The sequence below is a fragment of the Phocoena phocoena genome, chromosome 18 (genome assembly GCF_963924675.1).
Source record: "Phocoena phocoena chromosome 18, mPhoPho1.1, whole genome shotgun sequence".
Lineage (NCBI taxonomy): Eukaryota > Metazoa > Chordata > Mammalia > Artiodactyla > Phocoenidae > Phocoena > Phocoena phocoena.
This window is the reverse complement of record NC_089236.1, coordinates 5,622,421-5,643,075: the sequence shown is the minus strand read 5'-3', so window position 1 is coordinate 5,643,075 and position 20,655 is coordinate 5,622,421. Positions and strand designations below refer to the sequence as shown.

General features: G+C 38.1%; 1 protein-coding gene across 1 annotated transcript in view; it reads right to left on the bottom strand.

The window, feature by feature from the left end:
- Positions 1 to 1,004: 1,004 nt before the first annotated feature.
- Positions 1,005 to 20,655, bottom strand: part of PAN3 (poly(A) specific ribonuclease subunit PAN3) — a 115,346-nt gene continuing 95,695 nt past the window's right edge. The window contains exons 13-19 of the mRNA XM_065896119.1: positions 19,954 to 20,119; positions 18,772 to 18,862; positions 14,132 to 14,271; positions 11,448 to 11,577; positions 10,638 to 10,702; positions 4,753 to 4,891; positions 1,005 to 1,145 (exon numbers count right to left, since the gene is read on the bottom strand). Coding sequence (XP_065752191.1) covers positions 1,005 to 1,145; positions 4,753 to 4,891; positions 10,638 to 10,702; positions 11,448 to 11,577; positions 14,132 to 14,271; positions 18,772 to 18,862; positions 19,954 to 20,119 — 872 coding nt within the window. The remainder of the gene's footprint in view (positions 1,146 to 4,752; positions 4,892 to 10,637; positions 10,703 to 11,447; positions 11,578 to 14,131; positions 14,272 to 18,771; positions 18,863 to 19,953; positions 20,120 to 20,655) is intronic.

Genomic DNA, 20,655 nt, shown 5'->3' with positions numbered 1-20,655 from the left:
CTCCTGATGCCAGACCACCGCTGTGTTTAGTTCGTCTTCTGAACAGTGTCTCTGTATCTGTATCCAGTGTAAAGTACCATATTAAAGCTGTGGTTCAAAGAACAGAACTTTATACAAAAAAGCAAACTGGAAAACACCTAAAGCAATATACTCCTGAACTTCAGGCCTTTAACACAATTTCTTAATTTTTTTCTGTTAAAACATGGCATAAGTGTAAATGTATCTGATTCGCAGGGAAACGCCTTTTCAAAAAAAGGCTCTGGTTGAATTTGGAGAAAAGAGCTCTGTGTGCTCCTTCAGTTCCTGTTTGTCTAACCCTCATTCAGAAAGGATTTAAATCAACTAATAGGGGAATTCACACCCAACAAGTCACTGAAATTTTTGGGTGCTCTTAAAAACAAAACAAAAAACACACACAAAACATCTCAAGCCGAACTAGCAGTGGGTGGCATACAGAGCTTGCATACACTACGCGTATGAGAATTATGCACTGTACGGTACTTCCATGAAATCATTTACCTGGTCCCTCACGTTACTCAGGGCAACCCACCCCCAAAAGAGCAAATTCTGCAACCCTCAGTGACAAAAATGCCGCCCAGCATTGTTTCCCAAAAACCTCCTTGCAAATCGTTTCCCTTAATAAGTATACAATGTGGCAAAAGTTCAAAGATCAGAAAGAAGTCTTTAAAAAATTAAAATTAGTGCATATACAAGTGGAAAAAACAAAAGCTGGAACATCATTCCCCTAACGGTGCTCCTTAATCTAAAATAAACTCTTCACAGATGTGGCCCACCGGCAGCCACAGCTCAAGGATAAGTGAAACATTCTTCCCTTCAAGTAACAGCGCACCTGACCCAAGTGCAAGCAGCTCTGCTCATCTTCTGCTTGTTTCCCAAACGCGAGATGAGATGATGAGAACAGCTCAGCTGTAGTGCAATTTGCTATTGGTTAATAAGCTCCTCGGCCATATCCCGCCTGTTTTTTTTTTTTTTTTAAGCAAATACTACAACTGACCATTTGCAGCTGCAATCAGTTCTTGAAAAGTATTTTCAAAGCATCGCTTTAAGTCACTGTAAGTCACCACAAGTACACTCTTCTCATCTCTGGAAATGAGGCTTATTTTTTCTGGCACACCAGCATCTAACTGAAACAGACAGAAACACAACATATGAAGTTCAAGCCTATTTTAGGACAACATTTCCAACAGTGATATATGAAATATTTTTTAAAACGTTGTCACATTCCCCTCTAGATATTCATAAATATTTTACATCACTAATCACTATGTACACACTTTTCAACTCAGATGCGTTTTTAAAAAACATTGTCCTAGGGGCTTCCCTGGTGGCACAGTGGATGAGAATCCGCCTGCCAGTGCAGGGGACACGGGTTCGAGCCCTGGTCCGGGAAGATCCCACGTGCCGCGGAGCAACTAAGTCCGTGCACCACAACTACTGAGCCTGCACGCCTAGAGCCCGCGAGCCACAACTACCGAAGCCCGTGCGCCTGGAGCCCGTGCTCCGCAACAAGAGAAGCCACCGCAATGAGAAGCCCCTGCTCGACAGAACATTGCCCTAGGGGCTTCCCTGGTGGTCCAGTGGTTAAGACTCTGCACTCCCACTGCAGGGGGCGTGGGTTCGACCCCTGGGTGGGGTATTAAGATCCCACATGCAGTGTGGCGTGGCCAAAAAATAAATAAAACACATGCAAAAGTCATTTTTTAAAAAATTAAAGAAACATTGCCCTATGTTGCTGCCTATCTTATTTTAAAACTTTATTATTTTTATTTTTATTGGAGTATAGTTGCTTTACAATGTTGTGTTAGTTTCTGCTGTACAACAAAGTGAATCAGCTTTATGTATCCATATAACCCCATATCCCCTCCCTCTTGGACCTCCCTCCCACCCTCCCACCCCCAATCCCACCCCTCTAGGTCGTCTCAGAGCGCCGAGCTGAGCTCCCTGTGCTATACAGCAGGCTCTCATTAGCTATCTATTTTACGCATGGTAGTGTGAATATGTCAATCCTAATCTCCCAATTCATCTATCTGTCACGTTTAACATTTGTGTATATTATATTCCATCCAGTTGATAGTCCATAATTCAATTATTCCCCCAATATCTTCCAATTCCTTGGTATCGTGAACTACAGTGCAATGAACATATTTGGCTAATTTTTTTCTTCTATAGAACTACTTCTCTAGGAGAAACACTTAAAAGTATAAATACTGAATCAAGAAGTATGGGTAATTTTATAGCTTAATACATACAGCCAAATTGCTTCCCAAAGGACACAGAACACCACGGATTTATGAGTTGTACCAGTTTACCAGTAACTCCATATCAAGTGAGTGCCTTGCTATTTTAATTTACATTTTTCATTAATGTTACCAAATGTTTTCATACATTTACTTTTGTTATTTCCACCTGTGTGAATGCCGGTATATAATCTTTATCAAATCCTTATCTATCAGGATTTGGCAATAATATTTTAATGAGGTCTTTATAAAACGTAAGTATGAATCCTGAGTCCATCTAATAACTTTTCGTTAGGATTTTCACTTTACTTTTGTTAGTTTTCAATGTACATATTTCCGTCTTCTTTCAATAATTCATTAAAATATGTTTAAAACTAATTCTGAAGGCACAACCTTTCAAATCATTTTACCATCTAATTTCTGTCATCATTTCCACCAAAGTAATCTATGTAAAAAAAATTTTTTTTTTTCTTTTTGCAGTACGCGGGCATCTCACCGCTGCGGCCTCTCCCGTTGCGGAGCGCAGGCTCCGGACGCGCAGGCTCAGTGGCCGTGGCTGACGGGCCCAGCCGCTCCGCGGCACGTGGGATCTTCCCGGACCGGGGCACGAACCTGCGTCCCCTGCATCGGCAGGCGGACTCCAAACCATTGCGCCACCAGGGAAGCCCCAAAATTTAATTTTTATATCATCAACATGGCCATCCATCTCTTTTAATTTATTATACGCTTTCCAAACTTAAAAAATTGTCACATATTCAGATTTGGGATAAATTTTATTTACTCCTATTTTATGAAATGAAACAGAATTTTCAGTTATCCTAATATTCATTAAATAATCTTCATTTAAGATGTCTGTCCATGGCTTATTTCCACAGGATCCACCTGTCAGTGTTTATTCTAGTTCTACATATTTTTAATTACTGGTGCTTTGATACTATGGATACTGTTTTCTAAAATCTGGTAGAATTATTCTCCACTCGTTGCTCTTATGAAAAATGTTTTCCCCTTAAGGGAAAAGGGCAAATGAATATACAAATTGTACCAGGTTAGCTCAATGATAACATACAGTCTCGTTCTGTCTTATTGACAATACTCTACTCTCTAAAGAGTTTTAAGGAGATTCAAACACGGCAAAGCAGTGCTTAAAAATAAAACACCACCGTGTTTTACCTGCAGGGTTAGCACACTGTATGCCAACAGCTCTAAATCATGTGCCACCGTAGGTATTTTCTCCTCTAGTCCTTGTAATTTAGGGACAGTTTAGACCAGGGGTCAGCAAATGTTTTCTATAAAGGGCCAGATAGTAAGTGTTCTAAATTTCAGGGCCATCTATCAACACAAGTCTCTGTCTCATACTCTTCTTAGCTGGTTTTGTTTTTACAATCCTTTAAAAATGTAAAATCTATTCTTAGCTTGTAGGCTGTACAAAAACAGGCAAAAGGATTTGGCTCACAGGCCAGTTTGCCAACCCTGGATTTAGATATAAACCTATACACAAAGGCTAGGATATACTTCTGGAGACCCATTCTCTCTGTAATTCCAAGTAATTCATAAGGAAAATGCACTCCTCCCTCCCTCCATAAATCGCACCTCTCCTGGCCCTTTCAAAAACACAAAGCTCACCTCTCAAAATTATGATACATCTCTACCTGCTTACTTCATCTAATCACTTCTAATTCTCCATTTATCACAGCTGGGTCTAGTGATATGCCCAGTACTGCGTTTTCACTATTATTAACACTTGATTAACACCCACAGCTGAGAGCACATGAACTAAGGACATGCAGGACTCACAATGACTGAGAAGAAAGGAATTCAACTTTTAAAAAATATTCAAACACAAAATACTGCTTTGTTTGTTATAACAAACTACACTTGGTAAATAAAAGAGAGTGGGGCGGGGGTGTGGGAGGCAGTCCTTTTGTGACATTTTATCACAGTAGAAAGATCCACAATGAAGAATTCTTAAATCATTCATGTAGGCGTTAAAAACAATCCTCCCTGGGGCTTCCCTGGTGGCGCAGTGGTTGAGAATCTGCCTGCTAATGCAGGGGACACGGGTTCGAGCCCTGGTCTGGGAGGATCCCACATGCCGTGGAGCAACTAGGCCCGTGAGCCACAACTACTGAGCCTGCGCGTCTGGAGCCCGTGCTCCGCAACAAGAGGCCGCGATAGTGAGAGGCCCGCGCACCCCGATGAAGACTGGCCCCCACTTGCCGCAACTGGAGAAAGCCCTCGCACAGAAACAAAGACCCAACACAGCAAAAATAAATAAATTAATAAACTCCTACCCCCAACATCTAAAAAAAAAAAAAAACCTCTCATTCTACAAATTGTTATTAAGTAGGTACACCTAATAATTATTAATAAAATGTCTTGTATACTATAGCAGACTACATCTTAATTTCTTAAGTCTCTTAGTATTTGTAGGAGATGCAGCTCTATAAATTGTAGATAACAGCACTGTGATCTTAAAAGTCCAGATACAAATTACCTTGTTAAGACAAGAAATGATATGACTGAGGTCAATCCAAGGAGCGCCCGCTTCTGTCACCTGATGAAAAAGATGGTCCCTAAAGAGTTTCAACAGATAACGGTCTCCAGTCTCCGACCAGGTAGGATCCTTCTGAAACCTGGGGGAAGGTAATATTTCACCTCAGTAACTCATGCTGTATACCACAGGGCTATATGTTTATACTTCAGACTCAAAACTAGTTGAATTTTATTGCTTTCTACAATAAATCAGAAAGTAGGGTTTGTGTGTAGTTTTTTTAAATAAAATTTTATGTCCAGATTGCCCATAGATTTTTAAAAACTAATCTCACTGAACATGAAAGTATATGAATACCACTTGCCACTTCTCAAGGCAATCACCCCCCTTACACACTCCTATTTTATAATCACTTCCTTCTTTAGGGCCCTACCATTAGATAAAATGGGGAAGAAAGCAAATGTCTTCAGGTATCTTTAGAAATAGGCTGAAAGAGATTATCCTTTTCCTCCTCCACCCTTAGGTCATACGGTAGAGAGAGATGGTCAGATAGGTGTTCTGCTTTACTGGGAGCATAAAACAGGGAAATGTTTACGAAGCAAAAAGGGGGTAGATTCTGGTTTCCTACCATCATGTGATGATGTGAAAGTGAGCTGCTAAGAACTGGAAAACTGACCAGATGATCACTGCTAAGTTTTCAGTGACCCATGGAACTTACAGGCTAGTGGGGAAAACAGATATTCAAATAGTAACTGCTTATTTAGAGAATGCTATTAAGAAGAAGGGATATGGTATAGAACAGAAACACCAATTCACCTGGGAAAGCAAGGAAGGCTTTCTAGGGAAGGAGTGGATGCTCTTCCCAAAGGAAGAGTGCCCCTTAGTCAGAGGTATCGGGATTTGCAAAGGACAGAGCAAGGAGCGCTTAAGAAACTTAGGAAAGGTCAGTGTAGCTGGATGGGGTTGGGGGAGAAAAGAGAAGAGAAGAGAGGGAGCAGAACTGGAGGGGTGCAGAGTAAGGACAAGGAGGGGTGAAAAGCCAGGCAAAGACAGCACTAGAGGCGAGGAGGACAGTAAAAGGAAAGAAACACATCTGAAGCAAGGATAAAAAGGGAGAGGTCAGACCATGCAGCCTTAGCTCACATTTAAAAATTAGATCTGTATTCTGAGAACAAGGAGGGGTAAGCCCACCACAGTCATGTATCTGGGTTCATACAACAAACGGAAGGTGGAAGATTCTTTTCTGCAGAAGCTGACCTACCCAAGGGAAATACTGACATTTGGAAGTCTACCAACAACAAACAAAAACCATACGTAACAAGATCACGCTGCTTTATCACACAGTCTAGTATATAATCCCTGCTTCCACAAGGAACTTCCCCCTAGCTTTTAAGGATGTCATTTTTAATATGAATGAACAGCCAAGGATCAGAAATCCTTTGCAGAATAAAACAAAACAAAGCAAACTGTTCTTTTTTCTATGAGATATTGCAGGGAACAGAATAAAAGTTAAATAAATTAAAAAAAAAAAAACCCACTCACTAAAAATCTATAATTGACAGTCTCAGAGAAAAGGAATTAAATGCTATAAGACAGGAACATTTAGAAAGCAGAAAGTTGTTGAAAATTTAAAATATGATAGCAGAAATTCAAAAATTCAAAGGATCAGGAAAAAACCCTTTAATTTTAGACAAAATTAAGTTGAGATTATTGCCTAGAAAGTAAAACAAAAAGATACAACATAGAAAATAGAAGAGAATATTAGAAAATCAATTGCAAAGGCCTAAGAGCTAAGCAATGGGAGTTCCAGAAAGAGAGAAGTAAAGTTTTCAAAGAAACAATAAGACAACTTCCGAGAACTCAAAGACATAAATTCCCAAGATTAAAATGCCCACCTGTTGATTCACCAGAATGAATCAAAAACCCACACACACCACAGCACATCGTTGTGAATTTCTGCACATCAGTGATTTAAAAAAAAAAAAAAAAATCCTAAAAGCATGGGGAGTGGAGAAGGATTTGGAAAGAAAATGGCTTTGAGTCTGTCTGGAAGTTAAAAGACAATGGAGCAACGCTTCAAATTCTGAAAGAAAACTATCATTACTATTACTTAACTATGTACTAGAGGTACTAGCTAACACAATCACTCAAGAGAAATCAAAAGTATAGAAATTAGAAGGGAGGAAATATACTGTCATTATGTGAAGACACAATTATATGCCTGGGAAACCCAAAAGAATTTACTGAAAAACTATCCAAACACTAATGTACCAAGGTTGAAAATTTATAGAAATCAATCATTTTCACATACAACGATAACAAGGAGTCTAAGAAGACAGAATGGGGGAAAATTCCCATTTATAATAGCAATAAGAAAAAATACCTAAGAACAAACTTAGTGTGCTATAACTATATGAAGAACAATGTAAACACTGAAGAACACTAAAGCAGACATCAGCAATACAACGACATGTCATTATCTTGGTTAAGATAACTCCACATCTAAAAACGCAAATGCTCCTTAAGTTTACTAATAAACTTAATATACCATCAGGTTTAAAAAATTTTTTTAACTAAACAAGCTGATTCTAGAATTTATACAGATAATTTAAGTTTTAGGAAAACAACAAAAGAACAATAAAATGGAGATAAGAAAGAGCTAACACTCCTAGATTTTAAAATGTCAATCATGATAGTGTGAAAGAGGTGCTGCCTTAATAAACCAGTGGAAAAAGCTAGACTAGTCCATAAACAGCTTCTGGACCACTGGGTAGTCGTCTGGGGGTGGGGGGAGTTGGATTCGTACCTTACATCCTATATAAGTTCTGAATATATAAAAAACTTTAACAGGAAAAAATTGAAACCTTAAGTGTTCTAGAAGGAACTACAAGATTATCCCTTCACAATCTTAGAGTAGAAATGCCTTCTAACTTTCTTACTATGACTCAAAATCCAAAAGTAGAAAAGAAGTTTGATCAGTTAGACTACCATAAAAATGCCTATGTGTGAAAAGATTAAGCGGTCAAAAGAAAAATGACAAACTTCAAAGAAAATGATCACAAAGGGTAAATCTCTCTGGCTCCTGTACATCAAGATGACAGACAATCCAACTGAAAACAAAAATGCGCAAAGGATCTGGAGAGACAGAAAAGGAAATATAAATGAATCAAAAAGATAGGCAACATGCTCACTATGAGTAAATACCAAAAACACCTGCACTGAGATTTAATTTCTCATCTATCAGGTTGTCAAAAATCGAAACTTTTTTCTTTTTTTTTTTTTTTGCGGTACACAGGCCTCTCACTGTTGTGGCCTCTCCCGTTGCGGAGCACAGGCTCTGGACGCGCAGGCCCAGCGGCCATGGATCATGGGCCCAGCCGCTCCGCGGCATGTGGGATCTTCCCGGATCGGGGCACGAACCCACGTCCCCCGCATCAGCAGGCGGACTCTCAACCACTGCGCCACCAGGGAAGCCCCAAAAATCGAAATTTTGAAAGAAGTGTTGTTGGTGAAAGACTCTCATGCACTGTGCCCGGTAAACCCGTCTACGGGCCATCATTACAGTCACAAATTCCAACGGGTGCTGACCCAACGATCACAGTCGAACTCGTATTTGTGCACACACTAAATTCAGTGTGTGTAAGTCAGTCCCTGCAGAACTGCTTATACTAGCAAAAGGCTGAAAACAACTCAAATGCCCATCAATAAGGAACTGGAGAAATAAACTACAGTGTACCTACAGGACGGACTATTACATGGCCATAAATTAGGAGGAAGCACAGCACAGTGGTTAACAGCATGGACTCTGGGACCACCATTCTGTCTGGGTTCGAATCCTGACTCATATGTGACCTTGAACAAGGTTTTTAACCTCTCTCTGCCTCAACTTCTGGGTTAAAAGGGAATACTAACAGTACCCAGCACCACAGGCTGTTAGGAGGGTTAAGTTAGGTCGTATTTGTTACCTATTGAGAATAGTATCGAGCATACACTAAACACATCTAAAGAGAAAGATTTCCAAAATATATTGTTATGAGAAAAGAGCAACAAACAGAACACTGAACATGGTTTACAATTTGTAGATATTTAGAAGTGGGGGGAGAGGGGTGATAAGAGTATACAGTTGTAACTCGGGAAATATGTGCAAGAGACTAGTAAAAGACTGGTGGGAGGAACTGGGGAGACTGGGGGTGTCAGGTATGAAAGAGAGATTTTTTATTTTTCACTGCAAACCCTTTTCTACTTTTTAATAAATTGGTTCATATAAAATCTATTCAAAAGATTTAATTAATAAGAAGAATTTTCTGAGGACAATCTGGAATTATATGCCCAATCATACTATCAATAAAGTATGAAAGTAGAATAAAGATATTTTCAGACTTTCAAAGACTCAAAAAACTCACCTTTCTCAGGAAGCTACTGAAGGCTGTGCTTCATTAAATCAAAAGAATAAACCAAGGAAAAAAGCAAGAAACAGGGCAAGCAACACAAAGGGAGAGACAACGAGAACAGCACAGGGAAGCTCAGGTTCTAAAGTGAGAGTGTGAGCAGGCCTGAAGCCAAGGAGCCCAGAGAGTAAAGGGCAGAGGCTCCAGGTGCAATTTCTCTAAGGGGAGGGAAAAAAAGGGAACTGACAGGTTACCTATTTTTGACCATATGGAAAGGTATTTTAGAACTCTGGCAGAGAGTCTGGAATGAACAAGTGGTAAATATTTTTTCACTTGTTTCGTTTTCTATATAAGACAATAATTAACATCAGGAAAACAAAAATCTAAAAACAAAATACAAAAGAAAGGAAATACAGTCATGATTTACTATGCAAGGCAGCTACGAACAGTATTTACCTTGTTCTAACAATGCCAACACTGAATAAAGATTTATCTCAAAATTCATGGGTTAAGCGGTACAATGTGTGTGTACTTAGTTAAGGGAAGGGGGTGTGAGAGAGAAAGCCTCATCTTCCACAGGACAAAGTCATTAGCTGAGTTACAAATTGAAGAAAACTTTAAACACTGAAGGAAAAATCAAGGAACAGCACTCTAAGCATTATACTTTTTTAAATAAAAGAGATAAATGCCAGCAAGAAGCAGCTAAAAGTCTTTTTTAAATGGTTCAACATATAGTCATGTTCTCTTCATTCAGAAAAATCATCAGGGAAAATGCTAATTGAATCTTTTAACTTTGAAGAAAGCTACGGGAACTTAAATTTTGTGGTCAAAACATTCTCCCAAGCAATGATATTTACCTGTCACCTATCTCTATTAACAGAGGTAACAATCCTGAAATGCAACTTATACTACAGTCACAACAGCTGCACTACTGCTCTACCTGTCTTGGACAGGTGTAACGCACAAACACCAAACTTGCTTCTTTCCTGAACATATGGTTAACTTACAAACAAGGCAGAACTAAACAACAAATAATGTAAGATGGTGATGCTATTCCAATGTCACTGATACGACAGCTATAAATAATGCACTTTAGCAGAAGAACGGCTAGAAACATCTGAAGTATCTAATCTGACCAAGGTAACCTGAACTGAACAGGCTTCAGAAAGGAGACAGGGAAGAGGCAGTACTGACAGGCAGAAAATGCACCCTCGTACGCAAACCACAACAGAGATTTCTAACACAGTGTATTTTCTGTTTGCACGTGCGTGTGTGTGTGTGTGTGTGTGTGTGTGTGTGTGTGAAATCCCTAAGGACAACCACAACATACGCTGTGGTTGAAAAACCACACCCTAATGGCTAACAATAGGCTTAAGGTCACTTTACATGAGAATTTTTCTTTTTCCAAATAAAACCAGTAAGAATAAGGTATACTCATTCTTGTTACGCAAAATAGTGCCCTTGATTGAAAACACATTGTAAAATACTGTAAATCCTTACTCCGGCCTCTCATTGATTGTTCCCAATTTTGCTAGAAGCCTAAACAGTCTTCCATTTTGAACCTCCTATAAAACATTTTAAAAAGAGAGAGAATATTAATGTTCCAGCTAACTGAATATAAAAGCAAAAGTTTACAAAACTGGTATCCTGTACCAATATTACCTTTAAACAATAAATCTTAATATCCCCACCTTCTGGTTATACTTTTGAATACAACATGTCCATTTCATTCAATAGTAATACTCAAGAAGATTACGCAGCTGTCCATTTTTTTCTTTCTTTTTTAAAAATTTTATTGGATAATTGATTTACAATGTTGTGATAGTTTCAGGTGCACAGCAAAGTGATTCAGTTATACATACACATATATTCACTCTTTTTCAGATTCTTTTCTCATATAGGTTATCACAGAATATGGAGCAGAGTTCCCTGTGCTATACAGTAGGTCCCTGTTGGTAATCTATCTTATATATATATATAGTAGTGTGTGTATGGTAATCACAAGCTTGTGATTTATTCCTTGCCCCCTACAGCTGTCCATTTTTAAGAATTATTAAAGTAATTCACATTAAAAAAAAAAACATCAAGATTGTGTCTCATGACTGTAGCAAAGCCGCAAACAAAAAAGAACAAAACAAATGCCCAGAGGACCTAAGAAATCAAAATACGGAACACTAAGTTTGGACAAAAATATCTGCAAACAATCTTAGCCAGCTGTGTACTATATTCAGCACAGTAATTACTCTGTTTTATATCTACTGATACACACAGATGCAGGTGTGTACACACTCCTTTAACTACACACTTTACCTTTGCAAGGTCTTCCTCTATGACATCATTTCTCATTTGAGCAGCATCCAATTGAGTATAAAATCGAGCACCAATCATGGGCATGATGTCATTTACACTTCGCATCCTGTTTTGGTCAGTCAACAAATATCTAACCAAAATAGAGAAGGATCACTTGAATGCCAACCACGCAATTCACACAGCAACACAACCCCCAAGCACGCAGCACCGCTGCCGCCAGCATGTTAGTGTGCGCAACTTCGGAAAAAATCGTTTCATGCAAGTCGAGTTCATTTTTAAAGCTTAGTAGTTATATTTCTTTTCTCTGGAAAACTTTAAGAGCCAATGGAAAAAACTGTAAAAATGTCTCTTTCTCTAAATGTTTTACTATTATGAAAATGAGAAAGGAAAGCTGGGTAGAGTTAGACTTACCATATTTCCATTCTCAAACCCTTCTTTACAACAGTGGGAGATGAAAAGATTGTTACAAATATTTTTGGTGGGGTGAAATGGGGGTGATTGTAGGTGGGGGAATTTTTCCATTGCTCTTCAAAAATGGTTTTTGAAACTAAAACTAGGTCTTCCATTTTGATACGTTAAACAAGCCTCAGCTTTTTAGGAAGCTGTCTCCTGCTCTGTGACCTCATTTACCACCTGTCATGGTATATTTATTTCTGAGACATCTTCATGCACTAACACACATCAGAAAAGACTGAATCAATTTCTTCTATCATTATAACTAAGGCAGAAAAATACTACACGTTTCAAAAGGCCACCTGTCAGAATACAATGATTATCAATCATCTATTACTATTTATTCTGATAGGTAAGCCATGTCCTAACCATTCTCATCAAAGCAGCCTCCTAATCTGTCACTCTCTGCTTATAATTCGACCTTATTTTCTCCATACGACTTATTACTATCTGCAAACATCTTACTTGTTTATATGTTTATTAAGTCTTCCCCATTATAATGGGTGGAAGCTCCAGAAGATGGGGAATTTTGTTCATCTTATTCAGAAGTGTCTTCAGCATCTGACATATAGTAGGCATTCTTTTGTTGAATAAAGGAACAGTTATAAACTCATGTGGATAATCTATGTCTTGGCTATTCATCTGTAATTACTGACATATTTGTATCTAACTATGTATAGTATATGTATACTAACTATGTATAAGCTATGTGACTTTTGGCAAGTTACTTTACATCTTCAAGCCTCAGTTTTGACATCTCTAAAATGGAGCTAATAATGGTACCTAATTTATAGGGTTACTGGGAGAATTAGGTGAATTAATTCATATCAATCAGTTCAAAAGTGCATGATACATAGTTTACTACTCTGTATATTTTAGTTATTGGTTAGTATGGAAGTATGACCTTTTTGTTTATTCATTTTTTATTAAGGAACATTTCATAACATTTGTAGAAGGAAAGAGAATTATATGATGAATCCTCATGAAGCCATTACCCAGTTTCAATAATTATTAACTTATGGCCAATTTATTATATCCTTTACTCTCACTTTTTTAAAAAAGGAAAATTATAACGAGATTATTTAAGACATCCTAGGTATTGTAAGCTACAGCTAGAAATCACTGCTGTGATAATATATGAAACAAACATTTTTATTTAAAAGAGAAATCAACTTATTTGATTATTAAAAGGAACCAGGTAACCACTGGCTTCCAGTGCTCTGTCACCAGCAGGACACTTATGCCAGTGTAACAAAGCACAGGTGGGCAGCCCCATCCTCCATCCCTCAATTCCATACCACAGGGCTAGTCCAAAAAGAAACTGGATCATCCAGGGTTACACAGAAAGATCAGAAGGAACAGCTGGAAGCTAAAAGAGACTGAAAAGGATCAATAAGCTCTAATTGCTTCTAGAACATCATAGAAAAAAATTTCAAAAGAGACTTCCTAGCATCTGTTCTCTTGAATAACTTATAATAAGGGTTATGGTTGTCCATCCCCTGGAATCCCCGATGTTAGACCCATCTTAGACTGTTGTGACTGCAGTCCACAGTGGGCTTCTCTTAAGCCAAGATCATTTCAGACCTATGCTCAAGGATTCCCTGGAGTATGAAGACACAGGAGGAGAAAGAAGCATAGGGACCCTCACACATGTGCCTTCTGGAACAGGTGTCTGGGCCACACAGCACATGACTGGGCTGCAGGTGAGGTTATTTATGACAGCTTTTACAAAGACACTGATCTCTCTGGAGAGCAGCACTAACAGGACTTTCTGAGACGATGCGTATGTTCTACGTCCACGCTGTCCAGTATATTAGCCAGAAGCTACATGCGGCTTCCGAGCTCTTGAAATGTGGCCGGTGCAACTGAGGAACTGAATTTTAAATTTTATTTAATTTTAATTCATTTAAACTTAAAAGGTCATATGTAGCTCACAGATACCAATGCAGCCTTAGAGGGTCTAGCCTTTCGCCAAATGTTTACAACATCAATAACTAATTTAAACACACTGGTTTATGAATTTACACTTGATCTTAGCCAAAAGGCCGAGAAGTGATGGTTTATGAATTTACTCCAAGAAATACATACTTAGCAATAAAAACAAAGAAATTAAAAGTTGTTTAATTATGTTTTGCCTGATTTTAAATAGTGGAAACTAAAATAAAATCACTGTTAAAAGGCCCTCATGAAAAATCTGTCTTATCTCATATGATTATTATATTAAAACTTACAAAATCAGATTCTTCAGATCAGAGGAGTAGTTGATTGTCACCAGTTCCATGGCTTTCTGTAAATTCTCTCGCTGAATTCCTGCCAAAGAGTTGCAAGCCAAAGCCAACACAACTTTTCCTAATGATATCAGATCTGCTTGCTGACATGAAAGAATAAATATAACTTTTAATTTTTCTTTTATAGGTACAAATTTAATACACTGACACTACTGCCTGCATGGAAAAAGCATCTTTACAAAGAAGCTGAAGAACTCAGCACAAGGTTCCCAGGTATTGGAGCTTATCAGTCACCTGGGAGCTTATTAACAAGACCATTTCTGAGCGGCTCCACCCCAGATTCTCATTCAGGAGGTACGGGAACAGGCCCAACGTTTTTAAAGCACCCAGGTAATTCTAATGAAGGTAGTTCTGGGGGATACTTTAAGAAACATTACCTGAAGCAATTCACATGCCAACTGCAGAACTGCTGCTTTAAATCTTTTTTCTAAATTTTTATATTTAAATAGAGCTGATATCCTTACTATTACAAGAGATCTGAGGTTGGTTACCGTATAGTTAGTTGCTTTACAGTGATCATTCACGATAGGCACTTTTCTCATTTTCCATGACGCACAAAATATAGTGAGAGTTCATTTGAAGAAAAGTAATTCCCTTATTCCAAACACAGCAGCAGCATTACCTGATTTCAGAGTAGGTTCCCTAGACACTGACAATGTTGCAAACCCCCATGACATTCCATCTGCCGTTGTTTCCAAACAGACCGTCTTATACTATAAAAGATCTCTGAGCTCTGTAACCACCTGATTTCCTACCCCCCCCCTTTTTTTTTTTTTTAAAGATTTCCCACTCTGAGGCTTTCCTTCAAAAAGAATTTTTAAAAGACAGCTGGCTGAATTGAGGTAAGCTCTCTTCCACCTATTAAAACGCCAGGAAACAGAACGGTCACCCCAGGTGGCCCTGCTTGGCAGGTGAACTATTAATGATCACATGCCTAGGAGACAATGGAGTAGTTCAGAGTTCAATGAAATCATCTGAAGTCATTTCTACAGAAAACTTACATAAATCTTCACAATCTGAGATCTCATCTGAATTATTGGATACATGTTTATTTATGGAATATTGGTTCAGTATAGGAGTTTTCAAACCTAGTTTTACATTAAAATTCACCTGAGAAGCTCAAGAAACAAACAAAAAAATCACCCAGTGGCTATCCCTTCATCCTCTTCTGGTGTTATTAGTCTGGGGCAAGATATACGTATTGGCATTTTTCAAACCTTCATAAGAGATTCAGATGTGCAGCCAGGGTTGAGAATCACTGGTTTCGTGGAAGTTTATAAATGATGTATTTGCAAAATCAGGTGAGTATTTCAAGGCAATCACTAATGAAACTTTAGGACTATACAGCTCTCCTTAACAACATTCTACCCAAATAGTAAAGAATAAAAGGAAAACAAACTCCATTATTAAGATAACATTAAAAAGTTCGAATTTAAAAATTTATCCAAATCTAGCACATATGAATCTGACACTGAGCCTAAGATCCTATAATCAGCAGAACAACTGATTAGACAAACAACTTTGAATCTATCAGGAAAAGAGATGCCAAGGATTCATGCCAGAGAAACTTTGAAACTTCATTAGTGGCAGAGTTAGGGGCCCAGGCTGGCAGGGGAGAAGGTGACAAGGGGAGGGGCGCGAATACTGTGGCGTTTCTGTTCTCCGGATGGCTCTGCCGTGACTGAATTCGGGAAGGGTTCCTCACGGTCATTCTCAAGATCAAGGAAAACATTCACAGTTATATTAATGAAATCCTAAAAATGCGGATCGAGAGAAATCAGTACACGTAAAAGCTAACTGTAAATTTCTACAAGTGTTTCAGTCCAATGTCATCCGCAAAGTTAAGCTTGTTATTGTTTAAGTATTTCAGCAGCATGTAGCAACACACAGCTTCCCAACCCTCAAACAGTAAAACCTTCAGTTCAGCTCCACCCTGAATTGATGCTGTAACTAAACCTCCCACCGAGAACATTCCGTTATTCCGTTATGAGATAGGAAAACCAAAGTGCAAGACAGCTGAAGGACTGTTATGGGTATAAAAAATAAGGCCATCTGATTCTGAGTGTAAACGCCACCTTTCTGAAGCTGACTCAAGGTGGGAATACCCACTTTTAGAAATAGAGTATACATGTCTCATAATCCAGACTAAATTAGAACTGATCTTTTTAAATAAAAGAGGTTAATGAAGTCCTGCTTAATTAAGAGAGTTTAACATCGTAAAAACTCAGTAACTCTCCTTTCCTTATTTCCCAGCTAAATAATTTTCCATTTGTTATTTTGCTTCTTACCTCCATCTGGCTTTGCCCCCCATTTGTTGAATTCTGGAGGTTTTCCCCCCAACTCATTTTCAGTTTCTTCCTGATTCTTGACTTCTTGATTTTTCTCTGATTCTATCTATGGCTCTATTTATGTCCATTTTACTGAAAGTCAGTCTCTATTCACGTGTCTGAAACAGACTATGAAAAATAGACTACAAGAAACAATGCACTCCTTTCTCATGCACCCTCTTCTCTGTAAAATCACAATCCCCCGTTTGGGACTACCTTTAATTCTCTCCTTTACCTTACTACATAAGCTATATGGAAAATCTACACATATATACCCACTCCAAAAAAAAAAAAAAAGGAAAGAAAAGAAAACCTGATACAACTTTTACCGCTGAAAAATAAAGGGAGGGTGACAACTGGTTGAAAGTAGCCTAAGTTTATGAATGAAGGCAGTTCCTAACTTACCAAGTTGCCCCAAATCCTTACTTTAAAGTTATTTGTTTTGAAACTCTGGGATTATTTTTTCTTATGAAGAGTTGTTTTTCAAGGTAACTAACTACACAACCCATAATATAACTCCAATAACAGACATTTGCAAATAAAAAATGGAAAACAACACTGATGTGATACTCACAGAAAAACAAAATCAAACTAGTCTTATCTTATATGAGTAATTAAAAAGAAAAAGGAACTATTCAGAATATAAAAGACTGAAGAGATACCGTGAGACTGCACGTAAAAAACAAAACTGGAAACATGGGGTTTCCAAATACTTGCAATAGACGTTGATGGCACTGGTTCTAAATAATGTCTGATTTCTCTTTAAAAGTTTAATATTATTTTCCTGGATATATAAAGATCACTAGTATTTTAACAGTCAATAACCAGTCACTTTCAGGAGCACAAAGATTATGAAGAAAAATTTTCAGAGCCCATTAGTTAGGCACTAAGTATAAGACAGAAGATAAGCAGGAAAACAGCTAAGAAACAACCAACCTGGATAAGAAAGAGGGAGCAAATTCCCTTCTGCAGAAGAAAGCTGCTAGGGCTGGGGGCTGGGGGCTGGGGGCTGGGGGCTGGGAGGGTGGGTAGCCAGTTTCTTCCATGGAGATCCCACTAGATGGCGCTACCAACCAGAACAGCTTGGCTGCTGCTGGGGGTAGGTGGGCACCAGCAGAGGGGAAGAAGCTGGGTAAAGGCTGCATACAACTGAATGTGATGAGTGGCTCTAAGTCTGGGGACTGCACTGTCCACGGTCCAGTAGCAAAGGAAGAGGTTTATGCATGAATCAACTGTAATACTAAAAACTACCTGGACTCTACTTCTCCTTCTGGCCTTTCCTTTTGTTCTGAAATTCTGTCTCATAAAGTGAACTAAAATCTTTCAAAGATTTCAAGAAAAGAGAATGAAATGAGAAGGACAGTGGGAAGGGAAGGTATCTCCTCCTTGTTTCTCCATGTAAACGAGAGATTCTGCCTTACATCAAACCTCTGTAAGTTAATAAATGTTCAGAAACAACAAAGATTTCTTACATGAAAGAAACTAACATTGTCTTAAAATGACAACTGCATACCTCCAAAAAATATGAATACAAACTGAATGATACGAAGTATTTACTTTAAATAGCTACATTACTTGCACAGGGTAATCAAAGCAAAAGCAACTACACTTAATGCTCCTTGCAGAGGTAGGTTCTTACTCTGCTACACATTGTGTTAATCAAGAAATAAAAACTAAATAGCTAAGAACAAAATGGGACCTAAGTCCACAATATTATGATGAAGTCAGACTATAACCAAATTCTAATAATGTACAAGAAGTGAGTGATAGGCTTTGGTTAAGCAAAAGAAAAAAAATCATTTAGAAAACAGCAATACAAAAATTTTCCTTTGAAAATAAAAATTTTGGATGGATAGTGGGACAACTATTCTAAAAGTAAAAATAACAGGTGTGATTTTAACACACTAAAAAGTGAAGAAAAGGTAAAATGTCATTTAATATATTTCATTCAGCTGACTAATTGTTTTAATCTATGCTGAGGACAAATTTCCTTGTCAAATAAATGCATTTTCATTCAAACAGCTGGAGTCTCTGACACTGTCATTAATTCTGTATATGCCAACGTATAAGGGCTCTACACTAAACACAGCACAGGGATTAAGAAAATACACGTTCAAAGTTTGCATAGAGACCACCCCCAGCATAAACTGAAATCTAGACTTAAAACCCTGAAAAACTTTAAAATAAACAAAATTTATCTTTAAAAAAAAAAATCAAGCCTTAAGTTATTAAGTATCCATGTTAATTCTTACTCACCTGGTATTGAGCCATTAATGCCAATGGATTATTATTCTGACTGTTATCAAATGTTAAAACATCAAAAACTCCAACACAATTTACTCGCAACCTTTAAAGACCAGAAAATTTAAAGAAAATAATTAAAATGAGATTTAAAATAAATTATATACTACTGGAAATTGAACATTTCTTATGATATTAGGAGGGATCTCAGAATCCTATCCAGTCTTACCTCCTGTCCTACCCCCCATAACCTCTATCAATCACCATTTTAGAGATGACATCACAGACATCAAGTGATAGGCCTATGGTTATAAAAGTCAGGAATGGATAAAGCCAGGACTATAACACATCTTTTGACTACCAGGCCAGTGGTCTTTTCACCAAACCGAGCTGCTTCTTTATTAGTTATTCATGAAAAGAGAACTAGTTAGCTTCCTAACATGTACTAGGCACATTCAAAGCATTTTATATGTAGTAATTCATTTGATCCTCTCAATAATCTTATGAGGCAGGTACCTTACAAATATGGAAAATGGAGATAATAATAGTACCTGTCTCACAGACCGCTGAACACAGAGATGTTAATTAAGTAACTAACAGAGCCAGGATATGAACCCAGGTAACCTGGTACTAGACCTTAAGCTCTTTATGCTATGCTACCCAAGACAACTCTCAAAATTTCAGCAACTCAAATAAAACTCTAGTGAAGTCAAGGTCTGTGTTACTTAACCCTTTATCACTGGTTCTCAAAGCATGAAACCCAATCAGCAGCAACAGCATCAGTCACCCAGGCACTTGTTAGAAATGCAGATTCTAAGGCCCCGCCCCAGACTTCCTGAATCAGAACACTGGGGGTGGAGCCCAACAGCTTATGCTAAGTCCTCCAGAACACTGGGACTCGTGACAAAATGTGAGAACCACAGTTGTACACAGAAAAGTTGTACTGACACTGTTTGCTATCCCCCCAACCTTAACCATACATACCTCCCAAACCCTCACAGGATCTTGGTTAATAACCAGGCATCTTATTAAGAATTCAACATTTTAAGAAAACTTACAAATGAACTCAAAGTCACGGCAGTTCTTCTGGATGGAATATATGAAAAGGTAGAATTAAAACAGATCATCACGCTATGCTTACTAAGCTGTCACAGGTTAGGTGCTCAATAAAGAAGCCAAAGCTCAAAATGCCAGTACCTCGTTTTGCCAGTTATCAGAATCTTTGTTGGGTCCATAACTCGACATGCCAAGCCTGCTGTGTGAATGGTGCGTAACGCAGAGCTCAGCTGGACGATATAAGCCCAAATAAGAGATTCTGGCAATAACCCAGCATGCTGTCTGGGCAATGGTCCATCGTGTTGACCTATAAAAGCAAATAAAAAATGGCATCTTCATTTAAATAATTAACTAAAAGACTAAAACATGCAAACCAAGAAGAATTGAAGAAACAAACCCAAATTTTCTTATTTATGATATTATACCTTTATAGTGTTAGCAGCAGCAGAGCTCTCGCTGAGCTTCTCTTTTCTGTGACCATTATAATTATTGCACAAAAATTATTTAAAGTAAGAATTTATACTTAATTGTGAGCCAAATAAATGAGCTCAGATTAAAAACAGGAACTGCGGAGATTATTTTTCTTAAAGTGTGGCTAACCCTTGCCTATACTACCATTCAGGTGTGTGGGAACTGCACACCTGTGGCTTGAGGGAAACAAAAGTCTCTACCATCATTTATGTTGAGTGTTTTCTTATTCTCCTCATACTGCTCAGCCTCCCCTATTATAGCCAAGTCAGTTAGATGAAATGACATCCAATTCACAGAAAACATAAATGTAAAACACTGAAGGTCACTTATGTGTAATGAAGAGACACAAAAATAACCTGGTCTACCATGAAA